Genomic DNA, 22,268 nt, shown 5'->3' on the forward strand with positions numbered 1-22,268 from the left:
TGGCCCGCACCGCGCTGTCATCACTGCACTCCGCTGCGTTTCCATCACAATGACAGTTTATGACTGTTCAGTAAACCATTCGGCCCGCGATTTAGGCTGGATTTTAGATTTTGGCCCCTTCTCTGATTGAGTTCGACACCCCTAGTCTAGATCCTCCTCCATCGCTGTCTCATGCCAAGAAGCCTCGGTTTCCACGTCTCCCCCATCCGGGTAACTCACAGGCCTTCCTGAGGCCCCCGGCAGAGCGTCCAGGGCCCGGGGCTTGGGGATTGATTGCCAGGGAAAACCGTTCTGAGCGTGCTCCTTCCCACCCATCAGATTGGAATCTCGTTCGCCTGGATCAGATTCCATAAACACCATGCACAGGGAACCTTCCGGTGGGGGCCATTCAGCAGAGTAAAAATAATTTTTTTTTTCTCAGGAAACTAAATGATGTCCACTTCCTTCCGTCTTGAGAACCTCAAGAATTCATGAGAGAAAAAATATGCAAGCTGGCCTAAGGGTGCCCGTCTTGTAGGCGGGAGTCTGTTCTTTGAAGAGGAAGCCCGTGGCATTCTGGGAGTTCACAGATTCCCACTGGACACGTCATAGCCTTGACCTCCTCCTAGAGCTGTGGTCGGCAAACTGCGGCTCTCGAGCCACCTGCGGCCCTTTGGCCCCTGGAGGGTGGCTCTTCCACAGAACACCACGGCCTGGGCGAGTCTGTGTGGAAGAGGTGGCGTCGGAAGACGTTTACGTTTAAAAAAATGTGGCTCTCCAGAGACATGTCCATCGTCGTGCTGTTGCTATTGGGCTCTGTGGACGAATGAGTGTGCCGACCACTGGCCTAGACCACAATGGGACCCAACTCCTTGCCTTCTTAAACAGCTCTCTCTTTTAACATAGCGTTTGCTTAGTGCCGTGGCAGTGAAATAGCGGGCCTTCTCACTCTGCAGAGGCATGGGAATGATGAACAATTTCCCCGCACCCCTGCACCCCAACCTGGTGCCTACATTCCTTCCATTCAGTGTGAGACCACCACTCCTCCCTCACCCCCCTTCCTGATCTGGAGCAGGCACCCGCTGCCAGGCCGTATTTCTGGGTCAGATACCGTCTGGGCCCGCCAGCCTCCTGCTCTGGTCCTGACCCAGGACCCGCTGCCGAGCCCGAGTCCAAACCCGTGAACCAGTAGGAGAACCAAACCCAGAACCCTTGGGAACAGCTCTATGGGGTACATACAGGCCAGGCATGACACCCTAGGGCGCCGCCCTGCAGGCCGTGTGTGTGATAACATGCGGACGGCAGCGATGACAGCATGCACACCAGCGTCCATCTGGAGTCCGTTGTTGGGGGGTGAGGGGGAGGGGGAGTGAGGCAGGTGAAGGGGGCTGGGGGCGGGGGGCGGGGGGAGCATGGCCTGCTGAGAGCAAGGTCCGCAGGGAAGCCGCTGTGGCCACCAATTCTTGGCCTCAGGGGACAGGAACTCGTGCCCATAAGCAGCTCCTCCAAATCCACAGCTCAGCAGCCAGAGGGCAGCCCCAGCCGTGGGGACCAGGGGCCCTGGGGGGCCAGGGGGACAGGGTCCAGCAGCAGAAGGTTGAGAGGAGGTGCATCCTTCACTTCGGGAGGCAGAGGGCGAGCTGGAGTGCAGGCCAGGCCAGGGCAACGGCCCCTTTCCACACGGTGGAAACATCAGCCCCTCTCCAGACCTCCTCCTCCGGATCCGGGGTGCAGCAGGGAGGCCCGGGGCCGGCCCCCCACACCCATCAGCCAAGCTGCAACCAGGACACGATCCTCCCCAAGGAGAGCGGGTTCGAGGACAGGGCCGGAGGGGCCGGTGGTGGCCGGTGCGTCCCGGGGCCGGTGCGCCACGGATCTCACTGCTTGTCCGAGCCGCCCAGGTTCACGGACATGCACCTGCACTGCTTCACCTTCTGGATCTTCTTGAGCCGGAAGGGCGGGTCCAGGCCGGGGCAGTCCAGCTCCACGAGCACAGAGGCCACCCGCTGGGGCCGGCAGAAGGCGCAGGACTGGAAGGAGGCGGCCTCCTCGGGGCGGCGGGCCTGGCGGGGGATGTAGAAGGAGTTGCACTGGCCGTAGCAGAAGCGGTTGAGCACCGTGCGGCTGCGGCAGCCCTCGGCGCCCACCGTCTGCCGCAGCGGCTGCGTCTTGCACCAGTCGCTCCTCAGGTACCTGCGCTCCGTGACCACCAGCGCCTCCTGGCTGGACGCCAGCACCTCCTTGACCTCCCTCACCGGGTGCTGCCAGCGCTCCGAGTTGTTGCTGCCTCCTCCTCCTCCTCCTCCTCCTCCTCCTCCTCCTCCTCCGTCCTTGTAGGGCGAGGGGATGGCGCCCGCAGGCCGGTTCTTCCTGCCATCGGCCGCCCTCACCAGTGCGGCCGCCAGGGTCAAGGTCAGCCAGAGCTTCCAGGACATCTCTGCAAGGAGAGGAGGACCAGAGAGAAAGGGAGAGGGTGAGCGAGAGAGAGAAACATCAATGAGGAGAGGGAGTCATGGACGGGCTGCCTCCTGCACGCCCAGCACTGGGGATGGAGCCTGTCCAGGTGCAAATAGCTGCCTCTCTGTTAAAAACAATTGTCCTCGCGTGGAATCGAATGAACAACATAACCCGATGAACACAATAGACCCGAAGGCATAGAGGCATGGAGCAGACGATCAGGTCACGGAGGGACGTGGGTGGGGAGGGGTGGGGGAGTGGAAGAGATCTACCAAAGACCTTGTGTGCATAGATGCACACCCCCCCCCCCCCCCCGGACACAGACAATAGGGAGGTGAAGGCCTGGGGTAAGAGGTGGCAGTGGGCTGGAATCCAATGGGTGGAAACAGGGGGACCTATGTGATACTTTCAACTATAAAGATTAAAAAAAATAATTATCTTAAAATATCTAAGCTAGCCGAAACCGGTGTGGCTCAGTGGATAGAGCGTCAGCCTGCGGACTGAAGGGTCCCGGGTTCGATTCCAGTCAAGGGCATGTACCTTGGTCGCGGGCACATCCCCAAGTAGGGGTTGTGCAAGAGGCAGCTGATTGATGATTCTCTCTCATCGATGTTTCTAACTCTCTATCCCTCTCTCTTCCTCTCTGTAAAAAATAAAATATATTAAAAAAATATATATCTAAGCTAGATAGGTTGTTTGATAGACGGTCAAACGCTAGGAACTTCCAGTTATAAGATAACCGAGTCCCAGGGACGCAATGGACAGGATAAAGACATCTACGCTGACATATTTCTCTGAGTCACCGTTGTTAGTCTCAGACCCAAGAGGCTTCCGCCTGTCACCAGCCGGGATGCCTTCACAGGAGTCTGTTGAGTGTTTAATCTGGACAAGCGCTGTGATAAGCCTTGTAAATTCCAGCAACGCCCTCGGCGTCCACGTTCTTTTCCAGGGGCCCAGCCCTCACGGGAGCCGCCGTCCCCATCCCTGTCTCCGGGGCCTCCCCGCCGCCTCCTCCTCCTCTTTGCCCGTCCAGCAGGCTCATGGCAGGCGTCGGGGACTGGACCTGCCCAGCCCATGCAGCTTATTAGATTTGCAGAATGATCTGCGATCTCCATAGTCTCTTAAAAAGAAAGTATGCTGGTTCCGTCTTAGCAATTTCCGAAATTATTCACGTCCTGCGTAAACACAACCCCACATGTGCGAGGGCCCGCCAGGAAAGACTGACAGAGTCTTTCACGGACTGGAATGTGCCCCTGAGCGCCTGGTTCCAGCACCAGCTTCCCGGGAGGCTGCGATGGGTTCAGAAATGCCTGCTTTCGCCCTGCAGGGAGAACAAGGCTAGAGCGTGTTCAGATCGAAAACTCTACGAGTTGCCGAAACCGGTGTGGCTCAGTGGATAGAGCGTCGGCCTGCGGACTGAAGGGTCCCAGGTTCGATTCCGGTCAAGGGCATGTACCTTGGTTGCGGACACATCCCCGGTAGGGGGTGTGCAGGAGGCAGCTGATGGATGTTTCTCTCTCATCATTGTTTCTAATTCTCTATCCCTCTCTTCCTCTCTGTAAAAAAAATCAATAAAATATACTAAAAAAGAAAAAAGAAAAGAAACAACAAATGTTAGATACTCAACAAATCAATGAGTAAGTTTGTCTTAAATAAATAAATTATTAAAAAAATAAAAATAAATAAAAAATATCTTCATTGATTTCAGCCAGGAAGGGAGAGGCAGAGAGAGATGTAATAGACCCTAGAGACCCACCATCCAGATGAAAATATTATTAGTATTTCCCGACTTCATTTTGCCACCTCCTTCTATTTTTCTTAAGAATATATTTTGATTGACTTCAGAGAGGAAGGGATAGTGAGATAGAAACATCCGTGATGGGAGAAAATCATCGATCAGCTGCCTCCTGCACGCCCCCTACTGGGGATCGAGCCCACAACCTGGGCTTGTGCCCTGACTGGGAATCAAACCATGACCTCCTGGTTCATAGGTCGAGGCCAACCATTGAACCACACGGGCCAGGCAATTTCTTCATAGTCTCCTCCACAAACCATGAAGTAGAAAGTTGATTGGTCCAAGACAGTGGTTAGTCTACTCTCCTTGCAAATGGCCGATTGCAACACGGGGGCCATGAGATATGAGGAACAGCCAGGAAAAATCATTGTTCCGGTTTTTGGTTGAGGTTTTGCAAGGATCTGATGACTAAGGAGAGGAAAGTCAGTCTTTGCAGCAGAGGGTACACAATGGGAGGCAACGGAAAGCTTGATCGTGTTGTTAAGACAATGAGTTAACCACATCCTAAAGAAACGCCTGCACAGAAACAGAACATAATAATAATAAATAAATAAATGTGGGTTTTAATAGCAACAAACGTCTCCATTAAAATATATATATATATATTTTTCCAGACTTACTAGTGTGAAAAATCTCAGAGCAGTCATCACACAAAGTTATTTTGGGTGATATAACGGTTGACAGTTTAATGAGAGCCTCCTTCCATTTTGATTTCAAGCAAATCATTGGAAGCAAGCTAGCTTTGGAGAGGGTTTACTTATGAGTCATCTACTTTCCAGTGAGAACACCAATATTTAGAATTGTCCTTCTGTGTGCTGCCCTGGGGCCTTTACTATACCTCAGGCGGTGCATACAGTGAGAGCAGGATGGATGGGCGGAAGAAGAGGAAGAAGAGAAAAAAGAGAAGACCGGAAGTGTCAGGAACTGAGTCCTGCCTGCCCCCTGTACACACCTTCTTAGGCAAACTGAGGCTCTCAAGCCACATGTGGCTCTTTGACCCCCTTGAGGGTGGCTCTTCCACAAAATACCACGGCCTGGGCGAGTCTGTGTGGAAGAAGTGGCGTTAGAAGACATTTACGTTTAAAAAATTCTGCTCCCCAAAGACATGTCCATCGTTGTGCTGCTGATATTTGGCTCTGCGGACGGATGAGTTTGCCGACCACTGACCTGGGGGTACAGTGAAGGGAAAAGCAGGAAGAGAGGGTGGAAGTCTGGGAACACAAGCTTTTCAAGGCATTTCCTGTAGAAATCTACAAAGCTGGCCGAGGAAGGGCAGGAGTGGCCACGAAGTCAGGTGAGGTGAAGGGTCATAGGTCTCCCCGATGGATGGAGATCATCTTGGCGGGAGGACTCTCAGAGCTGTGCTGCGGATGCGGACAAGATCGCAGTGGAGAAGGAGGGAAGATAATGTGCAGTTCCTCATGTTTATTATGCTTTTAAATTCTGCTGCAAGCCCAGCTTCGTGGTTCAGTGGTTGAGCATGAACGTATGAACCAGGAGGACACGGTTCGATTCCCGGTCAGGGCACATGCCCAGGTTGTGGGTTCCATCCCCAGTAGGGGGCATGCAGGAGGCAGCCAATGAATGATTCTCTCTCATCATGGATGCATCTCTCTCTCTTTCCCTCTCCCTTTCTCTCTGAAGTCAATAAAAATATATCTATAAAAAGATGGTTGCTGATAAACCATAATCCATTAAGCTTTCTGAATACGTAAGAATTCACTCTGAGCGAGCGAAACAGAGTCGCTGGAGAGGATAAAAATTACGCTGAGGGCGTACACGCTTTTTTATGAAAGGGACCTTCAGTCCAACTTCTTCCAGCCTCCCGTTCCCTCTCCATGACTTCAAATATTCATCTCTGTCACTTCCCCCTCTTGGACGAGGTCAGGACACCTCAGAATCTGACAACATCTCAGGAGCGCGTTACGTTCCTCGGCGGTATTCTGGATCCACGAGGGTTCTCTTATTTCCCCTCATTTCCTCATTTCCTGTCTCTCTCTGGGAGGGCACTTCTGAGATCCTAGGAGGTCGGAATCTGGGAGTTAAACAACACACATACTTAACAGCACTAGGACAGGCACTTGAAGAAAAGGGGACAGGGGTCATTGCAAAATATCGTAAATGTTGGGGCGAACAATTTTGTCTTGTGGGTGTTCCTCCCGGGGCTGAGTTCCAGGGAGGGCAGTAAGGGGTAACGCTCATTAGGGCATCATTATCTCTTGTCTGAAGGAAACAATGTGTGGGTTTCAGGCAGCCCACTCGGCGTTGGCATTGGCTCTGGATGGGTTTCAAACCAGCGACGCTGTTTGAACAGCTCCTTCCCTGTGACATGAAAAGAACCACCACCCAACCACAGAGTTGATGCTAAATTACTAGGTGATGACTCTTCTGGCTCCCAGAGGTTTCTAGATCTCAGTCCCCAGAATCACGGACCTTTCTTAGGAGGGAAAAGAGCTGAACCCGGATGGTAGACCTCCCATGCAGCCTGCCCCTTGCCTGCCCCCAGCAGGCTCCGTGGGCTTCTGAGAAGTTCGGTGTGGAGTCAAGGTCACTGAGTTCTCTCCACGCCTGAATCTCAATAACGATCCTTTAGAAGCAAGAGAGATATCCTCAGGCCAAATCTGCGATTGTCAGCAACCACGTCGCCAATGGATATGTGTGATGATGAAAATCCAGTGTGTTTGGTCTTTATCAGTACGGGGCATTGAATAGATATTGGTGATTTATTATTCTTTTGTTATTCCCTAAGCTTAGTTATCTTTGGGGAATTTCATTAGACTTTTTTTTTTTTTTTTGAAGGGGTAATATCAGAACAGCATCTATAAGGAAATCTTAAAAAAAGAAAACAAAACATTTTAGGCTTGGCTTCTATTGCTCAGTGGTTGAGTGTCGACCTATTAAACCGGAAGGTCATAGTTCAATTCCCAGTCAGGGCACATGCCCGGGTTCTGGGATTGATCCCCAGTAGGGGTTGTGCAGGAGGCAGCTGATTGATGATGTTTCTCACTTGTTGATGTTTCTCTCTCTCTATCCCATACCTTTCCTTGCTCTATAAAAACCAATAAAGGTAAAAATAGAGAAAGAGAAAGAGAGAGAGAGAGAGAGAGAGAGAGAGAGAGAGAGAGAGAGAGAGAGAAGAGAAGAGAAAATACAGTATGCATAGACCCTTGAATGCCCCTGCAGGGAACGCCCTGAGTAAGACTGGCTGGAGTCTTGCCTTGATCACAATGAATTTGGCTTCATCCCACGCTCTGTTGAGTGCTTTCCTTTGGTGAGGTCTCCTTGGGACCGTGGCAATCAAGAAGGTGGGGGAGAGGTTCAAGGGTCAGTACCGTTGGACTGCCTTTCTGTCAACATCTAGTGGCGACACGGAGCAGGCGTGGCTAACAGCGAGAAGTTACGGTCGACTCAGGGAATGGTTCCAGAGAAATCTCTCGAGGTCCTTCGGCTTCTAAAGTCACGGCTGTCAGGAGTCCTCACCCAAAGGCACCTCTGCCCTATCAGTCACCCCTCCTGGCCGTGTTTGTCCTTGCGCCTGAGAAAACACTGCCTTCCATTCTCTGGGACTCCTGGCGAGTCAGGGGACAATTCCCTGTGGTGTTTGCCAAGGCCAAAGCCTGCTTGGTCACATACGGTACACACGGCGACTTCATGCTTCTCTTGGCTCCATTGTTCGGAGTTCCCTTCCCGGAGGGAACGCTCCGTGTACTTGGAAACAGTCGATAACTATGACCTTGAGCGTTTCACATGGTCCATGGGCCACCAGGAAAGAGACAAAAGGAACAGGCAGACATCAGAGATCTTTCCTCACACGCCCTAAAGACATTTTTTTTTGAAGATGAAGCAATAAATGACTCTTCTTTAAAGAAGGTGATATTTATATAAAATATATGTTTATTGATCTCAGAGAGGAAGGAAGAAGAAGAGGAAGAGAGAGAGAGAGAGAGAGAGAGAGAGAGAGAGAGAGAGAGAGAGAGAAACATCAATGATGAGAGAGAATCATTGATCAGCTGCCTCCTGCACACCACACCCTCCAAACCCCCACTGGAGATAGAGCCCAAAACCCGGGCATATGCTCTTGACTGGAATCAAACTCGGCACCCCTCAGTCCACAGGCAACACTATCCACTGAGCCAAACCAGCCAGGGCCTTTTTATACAATTTAAAAATATATTTATATTGATTTCCGAGAAGGGAGAGGGAAAGAGAGAGAGAAACCTCAGTGATGAGAGAGAATCATTGATCAGCTGCCTCCTGCTCCCCTCTACTGGGGATGGAGCCCTCACAGGGAATCGAACTGTGACCTCCTTGTTCATAGGTTGACGCTCGGCCGCTGAGCCCTGCCAGCCAGGTGCAATCACTTTTTTTTTTTTTTTTTTTTTAAATCCAGTTCATTGTCTTTTGATTTGTTTATGGGACAAGAGGTTTGGGGGGGGGGGGCGGGGGGAAAGACTCAGGTGCATATGGATAGTTAGGGAGAATTATGGTGGCGTTGGAGTGAGGAATTATAGACTAGCAATAAATGGTGCTAAGACAATGGAAAATCCATTTGGACACAAGATTTAACTAAACAGTGCAAGTATCAGAAAAAGTCCTTTTCACTAACCTAGGTTTGGAGAAGGCCTTCCCACAAAACAAAAGAGCCGCCCGCGAGAGGCTGAAAGATGTTTGCTTTTTGATGACCTTTCTTTGCACTCCCTTTTTCCTTCCGTGATTTTCTGAACGAGTTCCAAGATCAAAATAGACATATCAGCAGGGCCTCAGCCCCTTGAGCACAAGCCCAAAGTGACCTTACGATAACGGCGTTGAAGCAGTGGGGTAAGGAGCTATGCCAGGAGCAGCTCAGAGGTGTGGAGAGCCCCTGGGTTGGGGGCCAGGCAGGCCTGGGTCTCCCCTGGTGTTCCTGTGACCTTGGGAAACCCCACGGTGGCTGTGAATCTCCACCTCCTCCCTTTCCCAGGCATCTCAGGTACGTTAGATGTGAAGAAGCTGGTGGGCCGGGGCTCTGACTGGTCCTCACTTTCCTACTCCCCCTTCTCCCTGTAACGCTGGGTTCTGTACAAACCACCTCCTATTTCCCACATCAGCATCAATCCCATGCTTATCGGGCAAGAAATGTCATGGCTTCCTGCCTTCAGACTGCTCAGCAGATCCTCCTTCTCCGGGTCATCCTATAGAATAAAAGGCTAATATGCAAATGGTCCCCTCCACCAGGAGTTCGACCAGCAGGCAGGTCGGCCAACCGCCCATGTCTCCTCCCCCTGGCCAGGCTGGCTGGACCCCATCCATGCACAAATTCATGCACTGGGCCTCTAATTTTATATATATATATATTGAGTGGCCAGATTATTATGTGTTCAAAGATCATCATCATCTGACCACTCAGTGTGCGTGTGTGTGTGTGTGTGTGAGTGTGTATGTGTGTATTAAAGGTCTCCTGTATTTATATTGGGCCCTTTATCCAGGGCAATCTCCCCATCTCAAGATCCTTAATCAGCATTAGGTGACCACACATGTGAGCTCCGGGGATGAGGGGGAGGCATCCCTGGGAGGACCTGGTTGTGTCCATCACTCTTCTCCAGCGACTCCAGGGCCCTAGTGCTGAGCTGACCACCCAGAGGCAGCCAGAGTCGTGCTTTTCAATAGCATCAGCACAGGGAAAGCGTAGGATATCAGCGGTCGGCAAACTGCAGCTCGCGAGCCACAGGCGGCTCTTGGGCCCCTTGAGTGCGGCTCTTCCACAAAACACCACGACCTGGGCGAGTCTGTGTTGAAGAAGTGGCGTTAGAAGGAGTTTAAGTTTAAAAAATGTGGCTCTCTAGCCAAAACCGGTTTGGCTCAATGGATAGAGCGTCAGTCTGTGGACTGAAGGGTCCCAGGTTTGATTCCGGTCAAGGGCATGTACCTTGGTTGCGGGCACATCCCCAGTAGGGGGGCGTGCAGGAGGCAGCTGATCGATGACTCTCTCTCATCGATGTTTCTAAGTCCCTCTCTCTCTCTCTCTCTCTCTCTCTCTCTCTCTCTCTCTCTCTTTCTCTCCCTTTTCTGTAAAAAATCAATAAAATATATTTTTTTTAAATGTGGCTCTCTAAAGACATGTCCATCGTTGTGCTGTTGACATTTGGCTCTGTGGCCTCTGAGCTGGGCTGGGTGGTTTGGGGTGACTCTCTCTGAGGCTCTCCTTACTGCCAGTGCCTGAGTGTAACCTGCTGGTTTCTGCAGAAATCAAAGCTACTCAACCTGCTCGCTGCCCTCATCACTAATCCCGGTGACACCTAAACCCGTGTCCTCCCTGGCCCGCTGGCCCTCCAGGCAGGGCACCAGCGGGGCGCTGGCGCAGCTGCTCCAGCTGGCATCCATGCCGCGGCCGGGCTCGGGTACCCGGCCTTCTCCTCCAGCTCGGCTTTGATTTACAGATTCTGTTACCGACCCCCCAGGCCCGCTCTGACCCCATCTGTCTTGGAGGCCGCACCAACTCTCTGGGCCCACACGGAAGCCCCTTGAGGAGGATCTGATGGACAGAGGCACGCTGCTCCTCCTCCTCCGATGCTTCCAGAAACGACCTGAGCACCCGCGGAAATCCCTCAACGTGGACCCACGGCGGAAAAAGGGGTGTGAGTGGCGCCAGGTTAAAAACTGCACCTCGAAACTGCTCCTCCGGGCACACGAAGAAGTGGCCTCAGTACGAGGGCCGGAGAGAAACCTGAGCCCCCGGGATGGGGTCCGTTATCTTGTTACCGTTTAACCCTGCGAGCGGCTCCACTAGCTGAGCAGTACTTACTAAGAGCAGCCCTCAAGCACCCAGACTGGGGGGATGGAGACGCGGCGGGGAAGTCGAGGCAGGCACACAGAAGAGAACCGGGGGACAGGACACGGGAATCAAGTCCACTTGGGGAGAGGGGACACCTCCCACGTGAACATCTGTACCCACGTCCTGTGGCTTCGTCTTGTGCTAAGACTGACAGCATTTTCTTTTTTCCCTTTTATTTATTTATTTTTAAAATATATTTTATTGATTTTTTTTTTTTACAGAGAGGAAGAGAGAGGGACAGAGAGCTAGAAATGTCGATGAGAGAGAAACATCGACCAGCTGCCTCTTGCACACCCCCTGCCGGGGATGTGCCCGCAGCCAAGGTCCATGCCCTTGACCGGAATTGAACCTGGGACCTTTCGGTCCGCAGGCCGACGCTCTATCCACTGAGCCACACCAGTTTCGGCTGTCAGCATTTTCTTTAAAAAGAATATTCTACTTATTGATTTTCAGAGAGGAAGGGAGAGGGAGGGAGAGATAGAGACATCCAGGATGAGAGAGGATCATGGATCGGCTGCCTCCTGCACGCCCCACCCTGGGGATGTGCCCGCAACCTGGGCCTGTGCCCTTGACTGGAATGAAACCTGGGACCCTTCAGTCCACAGGCGGACGCACTATCCACTGAGCCACACCGAGTAGGGCTGTTGGCAGTGTCTTCTGTGTATCTCGGTAGCCCTGATAGGAACTGCCATTCATTTTCATTAAAGGGGAAATGTATTGTAGTTGCTCATATAACACCCTCTATTTGTAACCCGAAGCCATGTATAGGGCTGCTAAGATCCTTTAACATAATCCTGCATATGGGCAATTAGGGCAATTTTATATCATTCAAGGCGATTAGTCCTGATTGAGTGTCTCTGCTCTTGGACCAGCTTTTTAGGGTCTCCTCAGGTTTTTACAGAAATACCCTTGTTTAGGGCAGCCACAGAGAACAAGGCGGTGGGAGGGGGGGTAAAAATGTTTCGAACTGCCATTTCTCCTGTTCAGAGTCCACCGTGTCTGTGTGTGTGTGTTGGCGGGTTTATGAGCTCTGATTAGAAGGAGAGAGGAGCCGAAACCAGTTTGGCTCAGTGGATAGAGCGTCAGCCTGAAGACTGAAGGGTCCCGGGTTCGATTCCGGTCAAGGGCATCTGCCTTGGTTGCGGGCACATCCCCAATAGGAGGTATGCAGGAGGCAGCTGGTCGATGATTCTCTCTCATCAATGTTTCTAACTCTCTATCCCTCTCTCTTCCTTGCTGTAAAAAATCAATAAAAATATATTTAAAAATAATAAAAGAAAATAAAAATGAAAAGACTCCGAGTCGAATGCTGTCCTTTCTGCCCTATTTTTCCTTGAGCATCACCAACACAAATGGAGCCTCACAGTGTGGGAGAACCATTCACGTTGTCTAGCAACCAAACCCTGTGAGCGGCAATGAGCAGACGCACTGGAAGGGACTGACGAGATGCTTTCTAGAGCTAGCGTCTGCTCCTCTAAAGAAAGCTCAGCGCAGACCCAGACAGGCCTTTGAAATGATGACAGACATCTGGGAGCCAGTGTGGTTAAGCCCTTTAGTTCATCCTATTAAGTCCTCATTTGGATTTGGCGACAAATAATTGGGATAATTGAACTTATTACCCAGAAATTCATGGAATAAGGAAACTCCCTTAACCAAGGGAGACTCAGTTAGAAGCTCCCTCTGGATTCCCGTAAGGAGAAGAAGTCTTCTCTGCCCTACAGCATTCTTTCCCCCCCTTTCTGGTACCGTGTTTCCCCGAAAATAAGACCTACTTACAGGTTTCCTTCTGAGTGAAATATAAGGCATCCTCCTGAAAATAAGGCCCCCCCCCTAGGCTAAATATGAGAGATTTGGTCCACTGATTCTGAAAGAAATGGAGTCACAAGAAATTCACCAGGAAATTCAGGAACTGGATTGTTAGGATGATGTTCCAGAAGATGAAGACATGATTGTCATTGAATAAATGAGTCAATTCTTAATACTGTAGGATTCACAGTTTGTCTGGTTTGTGTTGACAACTACCGTACTGCCGTACCATACACAGGTAATAAATTTCCTTCATTTTCATTTAACCATAAATGTGTACCATATTCTTCTTCATGGAAAAATAAGACATCCCCTGAAAATAAGACCTAGCGCATCTTTGGGAGCAAAAATTAATATAAGACACCGTCTTATTTTCGGGGAAACAGGGTACAAACTGGTATTTTTCTTTCATGTTCTCTCAGCGATGGCCCTCTCTACCTATAGAGAGCTCTCTCTTTGCCTTACCCTACAGGAGTGCCTCAAACTGATTGGGGCACAAGTGAAAAACTGGATGCCCGGCTGCCGTGGCTCAGTGGTTGAACAATGACCTAGGAACCAGGAGGTCACGGTTCGATTCCCGGTCAGGGAAAAAACCAATGGGAAAATATCCTTGGGTGAGGATTCACATAAATGAATGAATGAATGACTTCGGGGGGGGGGGGGAGATGGGAGAGAAATAGATCTACTGCTTCTGGAGGAGAGACTTATCAAATTTCCCTTTCCTTTTCTGCCCCCCCCCCCCCCCCCCCCACACACACACTCACACAAGGCCCTCCTTGTTTCTGTTTTTAGATTTTACCCCATTCTCCGGTCATGCAGAACACAAGCTCTTTAACCAAGTGGATTTCGGAGTTGATACTTGGTTGTAAAACACGCGTGAGCACTTCTAGGACTTCGGGAGAATTCCCCACATAACATATGTTCCTACTCTACGGAGCACAGAACTCCTTTGCTCGCAGCGAAGACGTGGCGTGGAGCTGAGAGTAGCTCTGAGGGTGGCCGGAGGGCAAGGGCCATCGCCCGGTCCCGGTGGACGAAGCGGAGGCTTCCGCGGCGGTGCGCCTGTCCATCTCCCATCACCGGGATCCCTGAACTGGGAACACTGGAGGCGCAGCCAGCCTCCCAGCTTCACACCGAGAGATGCTCCGCGGGCCACGTCTGAGGCCTGTGGCTTCTGATTCCTGCGGTTGTTGGCTCCTCCTCTTCTGTTTGCTCCGGGTGTAAATATTTGCTCCGTCTGCATCCTCATGGCGAGTCTCGGGTGCCTCATGGAGAAGGCAGGCTGCGGTGAGTGGACTCCTCGGGATCCCTCGCTCTGTGCTGGGATCTCACATCTTGGGACACGAGCTGGGCAGAGCTGTCCGCTCGCCTGCTCTCTGCCCCTGCCCACATTGCAGGGTGTCTCTCCCTGAAACCCGGTGTGACTTGATGCCTCTCTGCAGAGAGGAAGCCCAGAACCACCCTCTCTGTACACCCCCACCCCCCAAACCACAGGGGCCTGGGGGAGGGGCTGTGACGACACAGCCTCCTGCACAGCCCATTTGCAAGCTTTCGACGAAGGACATTACATTTTCTTTGTCTAGACTGACTTAATGTATCGGAGAGCCCCCTTTATGGACAGGAGGGGAAAAGGGAGAGGGCATGGCATCGTGAGGCCTTCCCTGGTGCGTGCCAGGTGGAGAGGAGGGAAAATCAAAAGGAGAACCAAGAAGACACACAAGACACACAAACACACAAAAGCAGAACACGGGCTGCCAGCAGCTGGCCTGGGAGCCTGTGTGTTGGGGTGTCACCGTGGACCACAGCAAACACACTGAGCAGCACGGGGACCTGAGGAAGGAAGGAAGGAAGGAAGGAAGGAAGGAAGGAAGGAAGGAAGGAAGGAAGGAAGGAAGGAAGGGGAGGGGACATGGGTGGTTGGCCAGCCTGCTTGGTGACCTGACCCTAGTGATATATACCATCCCTGGCCAACGAGTTAGGAAGGGTTTGGTCACATGGACTTAATATTTTTTAAAAATATATATTTTATTGATTTTTTACGGAGAGGAAGAGAGATGGATAGAGAGCTAGAAACATCGATGAGAGAGATATATCGACCATCTGCCTCCTGCACACCCCCTACGGGGGATGTGCATGCAACCAATGTACATGCCCTTGACCGGAATCGAACCTGGGACCTTTTAGTCCGCAGGCCGACGCTCTATCCACTGAGCCAAACCGGTTTCGGCTGGACTTACTATTTTATTGGTCGGTGATCATCAATTGGTTGCTAATTGATTCATGGGTATTCATTTGATTTCCCTAAATCTGGAAGTTCTTGGAGTACAGAAATCATCTCTTTCAAGGTAAGACCAAATTAGAAGGAGACACCCTCTATGTGTGGCTTGTGAACCAATAATGACTACAGAACCCGTCATTGTGGATTCTCCTTACAGACCCCACTGTTTAATACGGCGCAGGCTCGCTGTGGGTCTTCAGTAAACACTGCGGGTTAATCGAATGCAGAAAGCAAGGGCTGTTATTTTGGAGGAAGAGTACCCACAGGGGAGTTAAAAGACTTGAAAGATGGTATGTGACGAGACGGAACAAGCAAAGCCAAATAAAATCTGCCCGATTCCAATTTTCCAATTGATTTCCATGACATTTGTCACCATCATTGGCCCGGGCAGGAATGGGAATGGGGAATGCAGTTAACAAAAAGAATAAGACCGTTGGTTCCATAAATAACTATTTCCCATTAAGTAGCTCTTGTAATAATAATAGCAGTAGAATAAAAAATTCCTTCAACTCGGTCGTTTTTAAGCCCTGATAAAAAGTGTTCAGTAAGAGATTTCTTTGAGAAGCTTGCTAAATACAGAGAGGATTTTCTCATCCATCACGCAAAAACAATTCTGCACTTAAAGAGAATGGCTGCAGACCCAGCTGGTGTGGCTCAGTGGTGGACCATCGACCCATGAACCAGGAGGTCATGGTTCGATTCCTGGTCAGAGCACATGCCCCGGGGTTGTGGGCTTGATCCCCAGTGTGGGGCGGGCAGGAGGCAGCCGATCCATGATTCTCTCTCATCATGGATGTTTCTATCTCTCCCTCTGTCTCCCTTCCTCTCTAAAGTCAATAACAATATATATGTATTTTTAAAAATGCAGGGCAATGGTACGTAAGCATACACGGATGGTCCCCAAAAAGCCCCATTGGTGTGTGTGTGTGAATTACATGGCCCCAGGTCCACATACATGCACTGATGTGGCACCAGATGCCCTTTCACCGCTGCCCTTGCCAATCTCATGGAATGACTGGGGTTGAAAAGGGACGGGGCCAGGGCCAGTGTGTGCGCCAGGGATCAGGGTTCCCACTCCGACAGGTGGTGTCAGAAAGCAAGCCCTGAGCCCCGGGGCCCGCCTGGCTGTGGGGTTTCGCCTTTCACTGTAGAGTGAAATCCATGCCAGGAGCTTCTGATTTCCCCGCGGGAAAGACGCCAAGAGGCCAGACACCGGAGAAGGTCCTGGGACTTCCAGCATCTCCAGAGGAAGTTATTTATATCGGATGGAGGGCTTTCCCGGTAGCATTTACTATGGAGACATTTGGGGAACTCTAGGGTCATAGTGTGTGTGTGTGTGTGTGTGTGTGTGTGTGTGTGTGAGAGAGAGAGAGAGAGAGAGAGAGAGAGAGAGAGAGAGAGAGAGAGAGAGAGAATGTGCACATTTACATCTCTTTAGAAATCCATTGCGGTGTGCTAAAAAAAATTGAACATCTTAATTAGTTCTCTAAGTTAAGGTTTTAGGACCCACCAAACTGGATATGCTCTGGAGTTCCTTTTATCTGTCTCTGGGTGTTTTTTATGTTACTTTTTTTTTTTCCGTCCTCATCTGAGGAGTGAGGATATTTTTTCCATTGATTTTTAGAGAGACTGGAAGGAAGATTCTCTATCATCATTGATGTTTCTATCTCTCTCTCTCTTCCTCTCTGAAATCAATGAAAATATATTTAGAAGAAAAAGAAGGAGGAGGAGGAAGAGGAGGAGGAGGAGGAGGAGGAGGAGGAGGAGGAGAAGAAGAAGAAGAAGAAGAAGAAGAAGAAGAAGAAGAAGGAGACGAAGAAGAAAGAAAGGAGAGAGAGAGAGAGAGAGAGAGAGAGAGAGAGAGAGAGAGAGAGAGAAAGAGAGAGAGCTACAGATAACTTCACAGGGTCTCCTTCTAGAGTTCAGATGAGCACCGATCAGATAATCCATTTTCGGGAACTACTCAGAGCCAGGAAAAGACTGATCCAAAGGGATTAGAGATCCGAAAGGATCCAGCTGCTTCCCTGTAATTTAAGTGCTTCCCAGAACAAATCTCAGGAATTTCTGGAGGCTTACAGGATTACCCAGAGCCCAACCTGGGCCCCACTCAAAGATCACTAAGCATGCAAAGGAGCAGGAACACGTAAACCACAACAAAGAGAAAAAGCAATCAATGGAAGCCAACGAAGAGCTGACTGACACCCATGATAAAAAAGGAACAGAGAAATATGGGACGAGAGCGGATTTCTCTTTGGAAAGAATGCAAATGACAAGACATCTTTAAAGAACCGAGAGAAGAAGAAGAAAAAGTCATCAACTTAGAAGTCTAAACCCAGAAAAAATGGTCTTTCGTGATTAAAACAACATACGATGATAGAGACACAAAGGTATAGCTGAAAGAATTCATCACCACAGCCCTACACTAGAGGAAATGTTAAGGAAATTTAAGGGTTTTTAAGAAGGGAAATGACACTGAGATGGAACTATGCATCTATAAAAAAAAAAAAAAATGCAGAGCACCATAAATGAGAATGCAATGAGTAAATGTGTGACTGTCTTCTTGTTGTTTGAATCACATCGAGGGATAAGTGACTGTTTAAACAAAAAAAATAATGTGTGTGTAATGTATTACGTATAATAGCATTTGTGTAAGTACAATGTATAATAGTAATAGCACACAGACCAGAAGGGAGGGGGGAAATGAAAGCAGAGTTGCATACTATCACTTGAGGGAGGACTGTGATACGTTAAAAACTTACAATCTCAGTGGCCAGATTATTATGCGTTCAGAGATCATAATAATCTGGCCACTCAGTGTATTCCTTCTACGTTGTGTGAGAAAAGTTCTGTGATATTCTTACTCTAGACGTGGGCAGAATTAAGTAGGAAAAAGAATCCTGGAGAAAGTGGTGTGAGTATCTGGGTTCTCCTTTAAAAGGTTGGTAGGGTGAACTCAAGCAAGTTTCATCATCTGTAAAGGGAGAGCTGTTTGATTTCTAAGTCCTCCCAGAGCTAAAATATCAGCTTCCAACGTATCCACAGGGACAGAATCAGGTCCGGTATGTTTCTTATCCGGCATGCCTAGGGTCCCTCCTGCCCTGAGATAATCTCCTCAGGGGTGGGCCCTCCAACGCACTATCCATCACTTCTCAGAATTCGGATGGAAGTCTTGAAATGATGGGTGTTGCTTGAGCGCCGAGGAAATACCGAAGCCAAGTGCCGGCGTTGGGTTCGCCCTCGGCTCTCTGGCTGCCCAGATCTCCTGACTGCCAGCACCAGCCACCTACGTCAGCATCGCCAGTCGGATTTGGCTACTTCCAGAAGGGAGTCTGGTTACGCCTGTGGGGCCCCCGGAGGATTCTGGCACCTCCGGATCCAAGTTGTAATGGACCCTGAACTAATGAGAAACGAGCTTATTCCTCTCTTTCTCCGGTTGTTGTCCCTCGATTTAATTATAGCCGGAACATTGCAATAGGTTTATTAGGAGGAGAGAAAACCCAGCGGTATTTTTTTTAAACATTGAACAAAACACACAGAGAGAAGACGTGTCTGTGTGCTGGTGTGTGCAGGCAAATCCTTTGCACTCCACACACTTTGTAGCAGAATGTCGAGCAGGAGCTAATGAGGGAATCAGGCTTATCTGCGGGGGCGGGGGGGGGCCCTCATTTTAGCTGCCTATAAAGGGATCCAGCCCTGGAATGCTCATGAGAGCTCGCTGCTCTCATTAGGGTTTCTTTGACTTGACCGAGGAGAGGTGGAGAGAGTTTCCTAGCCTTTGTTTGCATTCTACGGACAGACACACCACTGGCCACTCCAGTTAGCTTGCAGAGTCCAAAGTCTTCCCCAGGAGCTGGCAATGAGTCTCCAGGTCAGTCAAGGAGACCCCCGGCCAGGATCTGGTCCCTTGGCTGTCCCGCTGGGCCTGCTGGCATCAACGAATGATTAGACGGAGTTAAACGTAAGATGGATTTCCCTCCAGGGGCGAGGGACTCAGTCATCCCTCCAAATCCTTGCTCCTCACAGAGAAGGCCCTGGCTTTCTCAGCGGATGGACCTGACGGGGAGCCATCAGGTCAAGAATGTTGACCGAGCAGCTTGAGCGTTTCGGGCGAGCGGCGGACTCAAGTGGGGAGTTGGACAGAGGCGGCGAACCGAGCGCTTGTGTTCCTCGCACGTCCAGACTGGCATCCAGACTGGCACCGCACTGGGCAATGCGGGGAAAGGCCCTCCTCGCCAAGGGCTCTCGTCGTCGTGATGAAGGATCTGGGACTGATTCCCAGCTTGTTTTACCGGTAAAATCAAGTAGCGTTCCTCTTACCTGAGTCATCCACTCTTCATTCTTTTGTTTGAATGAGCCATTGGCCAAAGTATGAGGCCTAGGACCTCCCATGTTTATTCTCATTCTCCCCCCCCACTCCCATCCCACCCCATCTCTTGCCTCTCTTTCCCACAAAAATGAAATCCATAAGGTCTTTTTAAAAAGATGTATATATTGTATTTTATTGATTTCTTACAGAGAGGAAGGGAGAGAGCTAGAGAGCTAGAAACGTCAATGAGAGAGAAACATTGACCAGCTGCCTCTTGCACACCCCCTACCGGGGATGTGTCCGCAACCGATGTACATGCCCTTGACCAGAATCGAACCTGGGACCTTTCAGTCTGCAGACCGATGCTCTACCACTGAGCCAAACCGGTTTTGGCAAAAATTCATAAGGTCTTTCTCGAATGGGAACAAATCAGAGATTGCCTAGTGCAGTGGTCGGCAAACTCATGAATCCACAGAGTCAAATATCAACAGCACAGCAATGGACATGTCTTTGGAGGGCCAAAGTTTTTAAACTTAAACTCCTAACGCACTTCTTCAACATAGACTCGCCCAGGCTGTGGTATTTTGTGGAAGAGCCACACTCCAGGGGCCAAAGAGCCGCATGTGGCTCGTGAGCCGAAGTTTGCCGACCACGGGCCTGGTGGAAGTAAATGTGAACCTAAGGTTTACTTAAGAGCAACTTGGTTTTCAATGAGTTTCTGGGGGAGATTTCTAAAAGCTAAGACTTTTCTTAAATGTAGCATGTTGTTTCATTCCCTGGTTGAATGCGTTACACGGTTCATTGCAAATGAACTACCATAGTGAGAATTTTTCTTTTTTTAAGGAAAGCTTACACAGAAGGAGACTCCTCAACAGCATCAAAGCTTGGGCGATCGATGCTATATTGGTGAAACAAGACGCAAGAGCAAAACCTTTTCTGTAAACTCATAGCACCTTACCCGTGGCCAAAACCAGGAGAAAAAAGGTATTTGCTCAAAGTAAGAACGATGAATCAAATCACTAAGTAATTTGCAATGGAAGTAATCTTTTAATTTTCTTTCAACCTTTTCCTATGGCAAACTGTCACACACCTTCTAGAAAGGAATTATCTGGAAAACGCGGGCAATCAAGAACACCTAGGGGCTCAATGACGTACAGCAGCGAATTCACGAAAGGTTCACTAGAAATTCGAATTCCCAGGTGAAGGAGTTGGATTTCCTGGGGACAATGACAAATTGGCGAGGCTCTCGTGGCCCCTCAGTATGCCCCCCCACTCCCTTCCTCAACGTGGAGTCTCTTCCTAGTCTTGTAAATGGATCTGCCTACCCTTCCTTTCTTTTTAATATATTTATATATTTTATTGACTTTTTACAGAGAGGAAGGGAGAGGGATAGTGAATTAGAAACATCAGTGAGAGAGAAACATCCATCAGCTGCCTCCTGCACACCTCCCACTGGGGATGTGCCCGCAATCAAGGTCCATGCCCTTGACTGGAATTGAACCTGGGACCCTTCAGTCCGCAGGCCGATGCTCTATCCACTGAGCCACACCGGTCAGGGCTGCCTACCCTTTGTTGATTGTGCTTCCTGGTCTCATTGGGACAGCTGGCCATGCTACTGGCCTCACCCGTCCAGCCACATTTCCTGTTCGGGTTTCACGGCAGACCACACACCCTGGAGGGTCATAGTTTTGGTTTGGTTTGGTCACAAAGCTTTTCTTTTTTAAAGAAACCACGAAACCACACCATGAGCCCATCGTCCCCAAGGCTGCCAAGTCTCCCTGGTGGACCTGGTTAGTGTGGTAGAAACAGGAGGGGGAGAAGCCAAAGAATACAGCACTAATGGAAGTATTCAGAAGACGGTAACATTTTTTAAACGTAACTCTTTGTTTGGAGTAAAAACAACTAAATGCTTGAACCCAAGAGCAACCATGTAAAAACATCATTACAAGTTGTTCTTTAGATTTCAGTTACCTCTGTGGGAACGGAGTTAGACTCCCAAAGCTGACATTCAAAATGTAAACTTTAGGAATCGAGGTTGTTAAGCTCTGCCAGTTACTTTTTTTTTTTTTAAATATATTTTTATTGATTTTTTATAGAGAGGAAGGGAGAGAGATAGCTATTGTAGAAATGTCGATGAGAGAAAAACATCGACCAGCTGCCTCTTGCACACCCCCTACTGGGGATGTGCCTGCAACCAATGTATAATACATGCCCTTGACCGGAATCGAACCTGGGACCTTTCAGTCCACAGACAGACGCTCTACCACTGAGCCAAACCGGCTTTGGCAACTGCCAGTTACTTTTACATTAGTTTGAAATATATATATATATATATATATATATATATATATATATATATACACATACATACACACACACACACACACACACATATAGATATATATATATTTTAAATTTTTATTTTAAAATATATTTTATTGATTTGTTACAGAGAGGAAGGGAGAGAAATAGAGAGCTAGAAACATGGATGAGAGGGAAACATCCACCAGCTGCCTCCTGCACACCCCTCACTGGGGATGTGCCCGCAACCAAGGTCCATGCCCTTGAGTGGAATCGAACCTGGAGCCCTTCAGTCCACAGGCCGACGCTCTATCCACTGAGCCACACCGGTTGGGGCTATATTTTTATTTTTAAAACACAATTTCACATCACGTGCTGGGCTCCTCGCCTATATATATAAAAGGCTAAGCAACCAGTTGACTGGCTGGTAGATGTGCCCCGACCAGGAACTGAACCGTGACCTCCTGGTTCACAGGTTGATGATGTTCAAGCCCTGAGCCACGCCGGCCAGGCTGATGTATGTTTTTGGTGAAGG

General features: G+C 49.7%; 1 protein-coding gene across 1 annotated transcript in view; it reads right to left on the minus strand.

The window, feature by feature from the left end:
• Positions 1-439: 439 nt before the first annotated feature.
• GREM2 (gremlin 2, DAN family BMP antagonist) overlaps positions 440-22,268 on the minus strand; it is a 34,755-nt gene continuing 12,926 nt past the window's right edge. The window contains exon 2 of the mRNA XM_045576027.1: positions 440-2,416. Within this exon, the coding sequence (XP_045431983.1) occupies positions 1,857-2,414 (558 nt within the window). The 5' untranslated portion in view covers positions 2,415-2,416 and the 3' untranslated portion in view covers positions 440-1,856. The remainder of the gene's footprint in view (positions 2,417-22,268) is intronic.

Source organism: Pipistrellus kuhlii, unplaced genomic scaffold (assembly GCF_014108245.1).
Source record: "Pipistrellus kuhlii isolate mPipKuh1 unplaced genomic scaffold, mPipKuh1.p scaffold_m20_p_72, whole genome shotgun sequence".
Lineage (NCBI taxonomy): Eukaryota > Metazoa > Chordata > Mammalia > Chiroptera > Vespertilionidae > Pipistrellus > Pipistrellus kuhlii.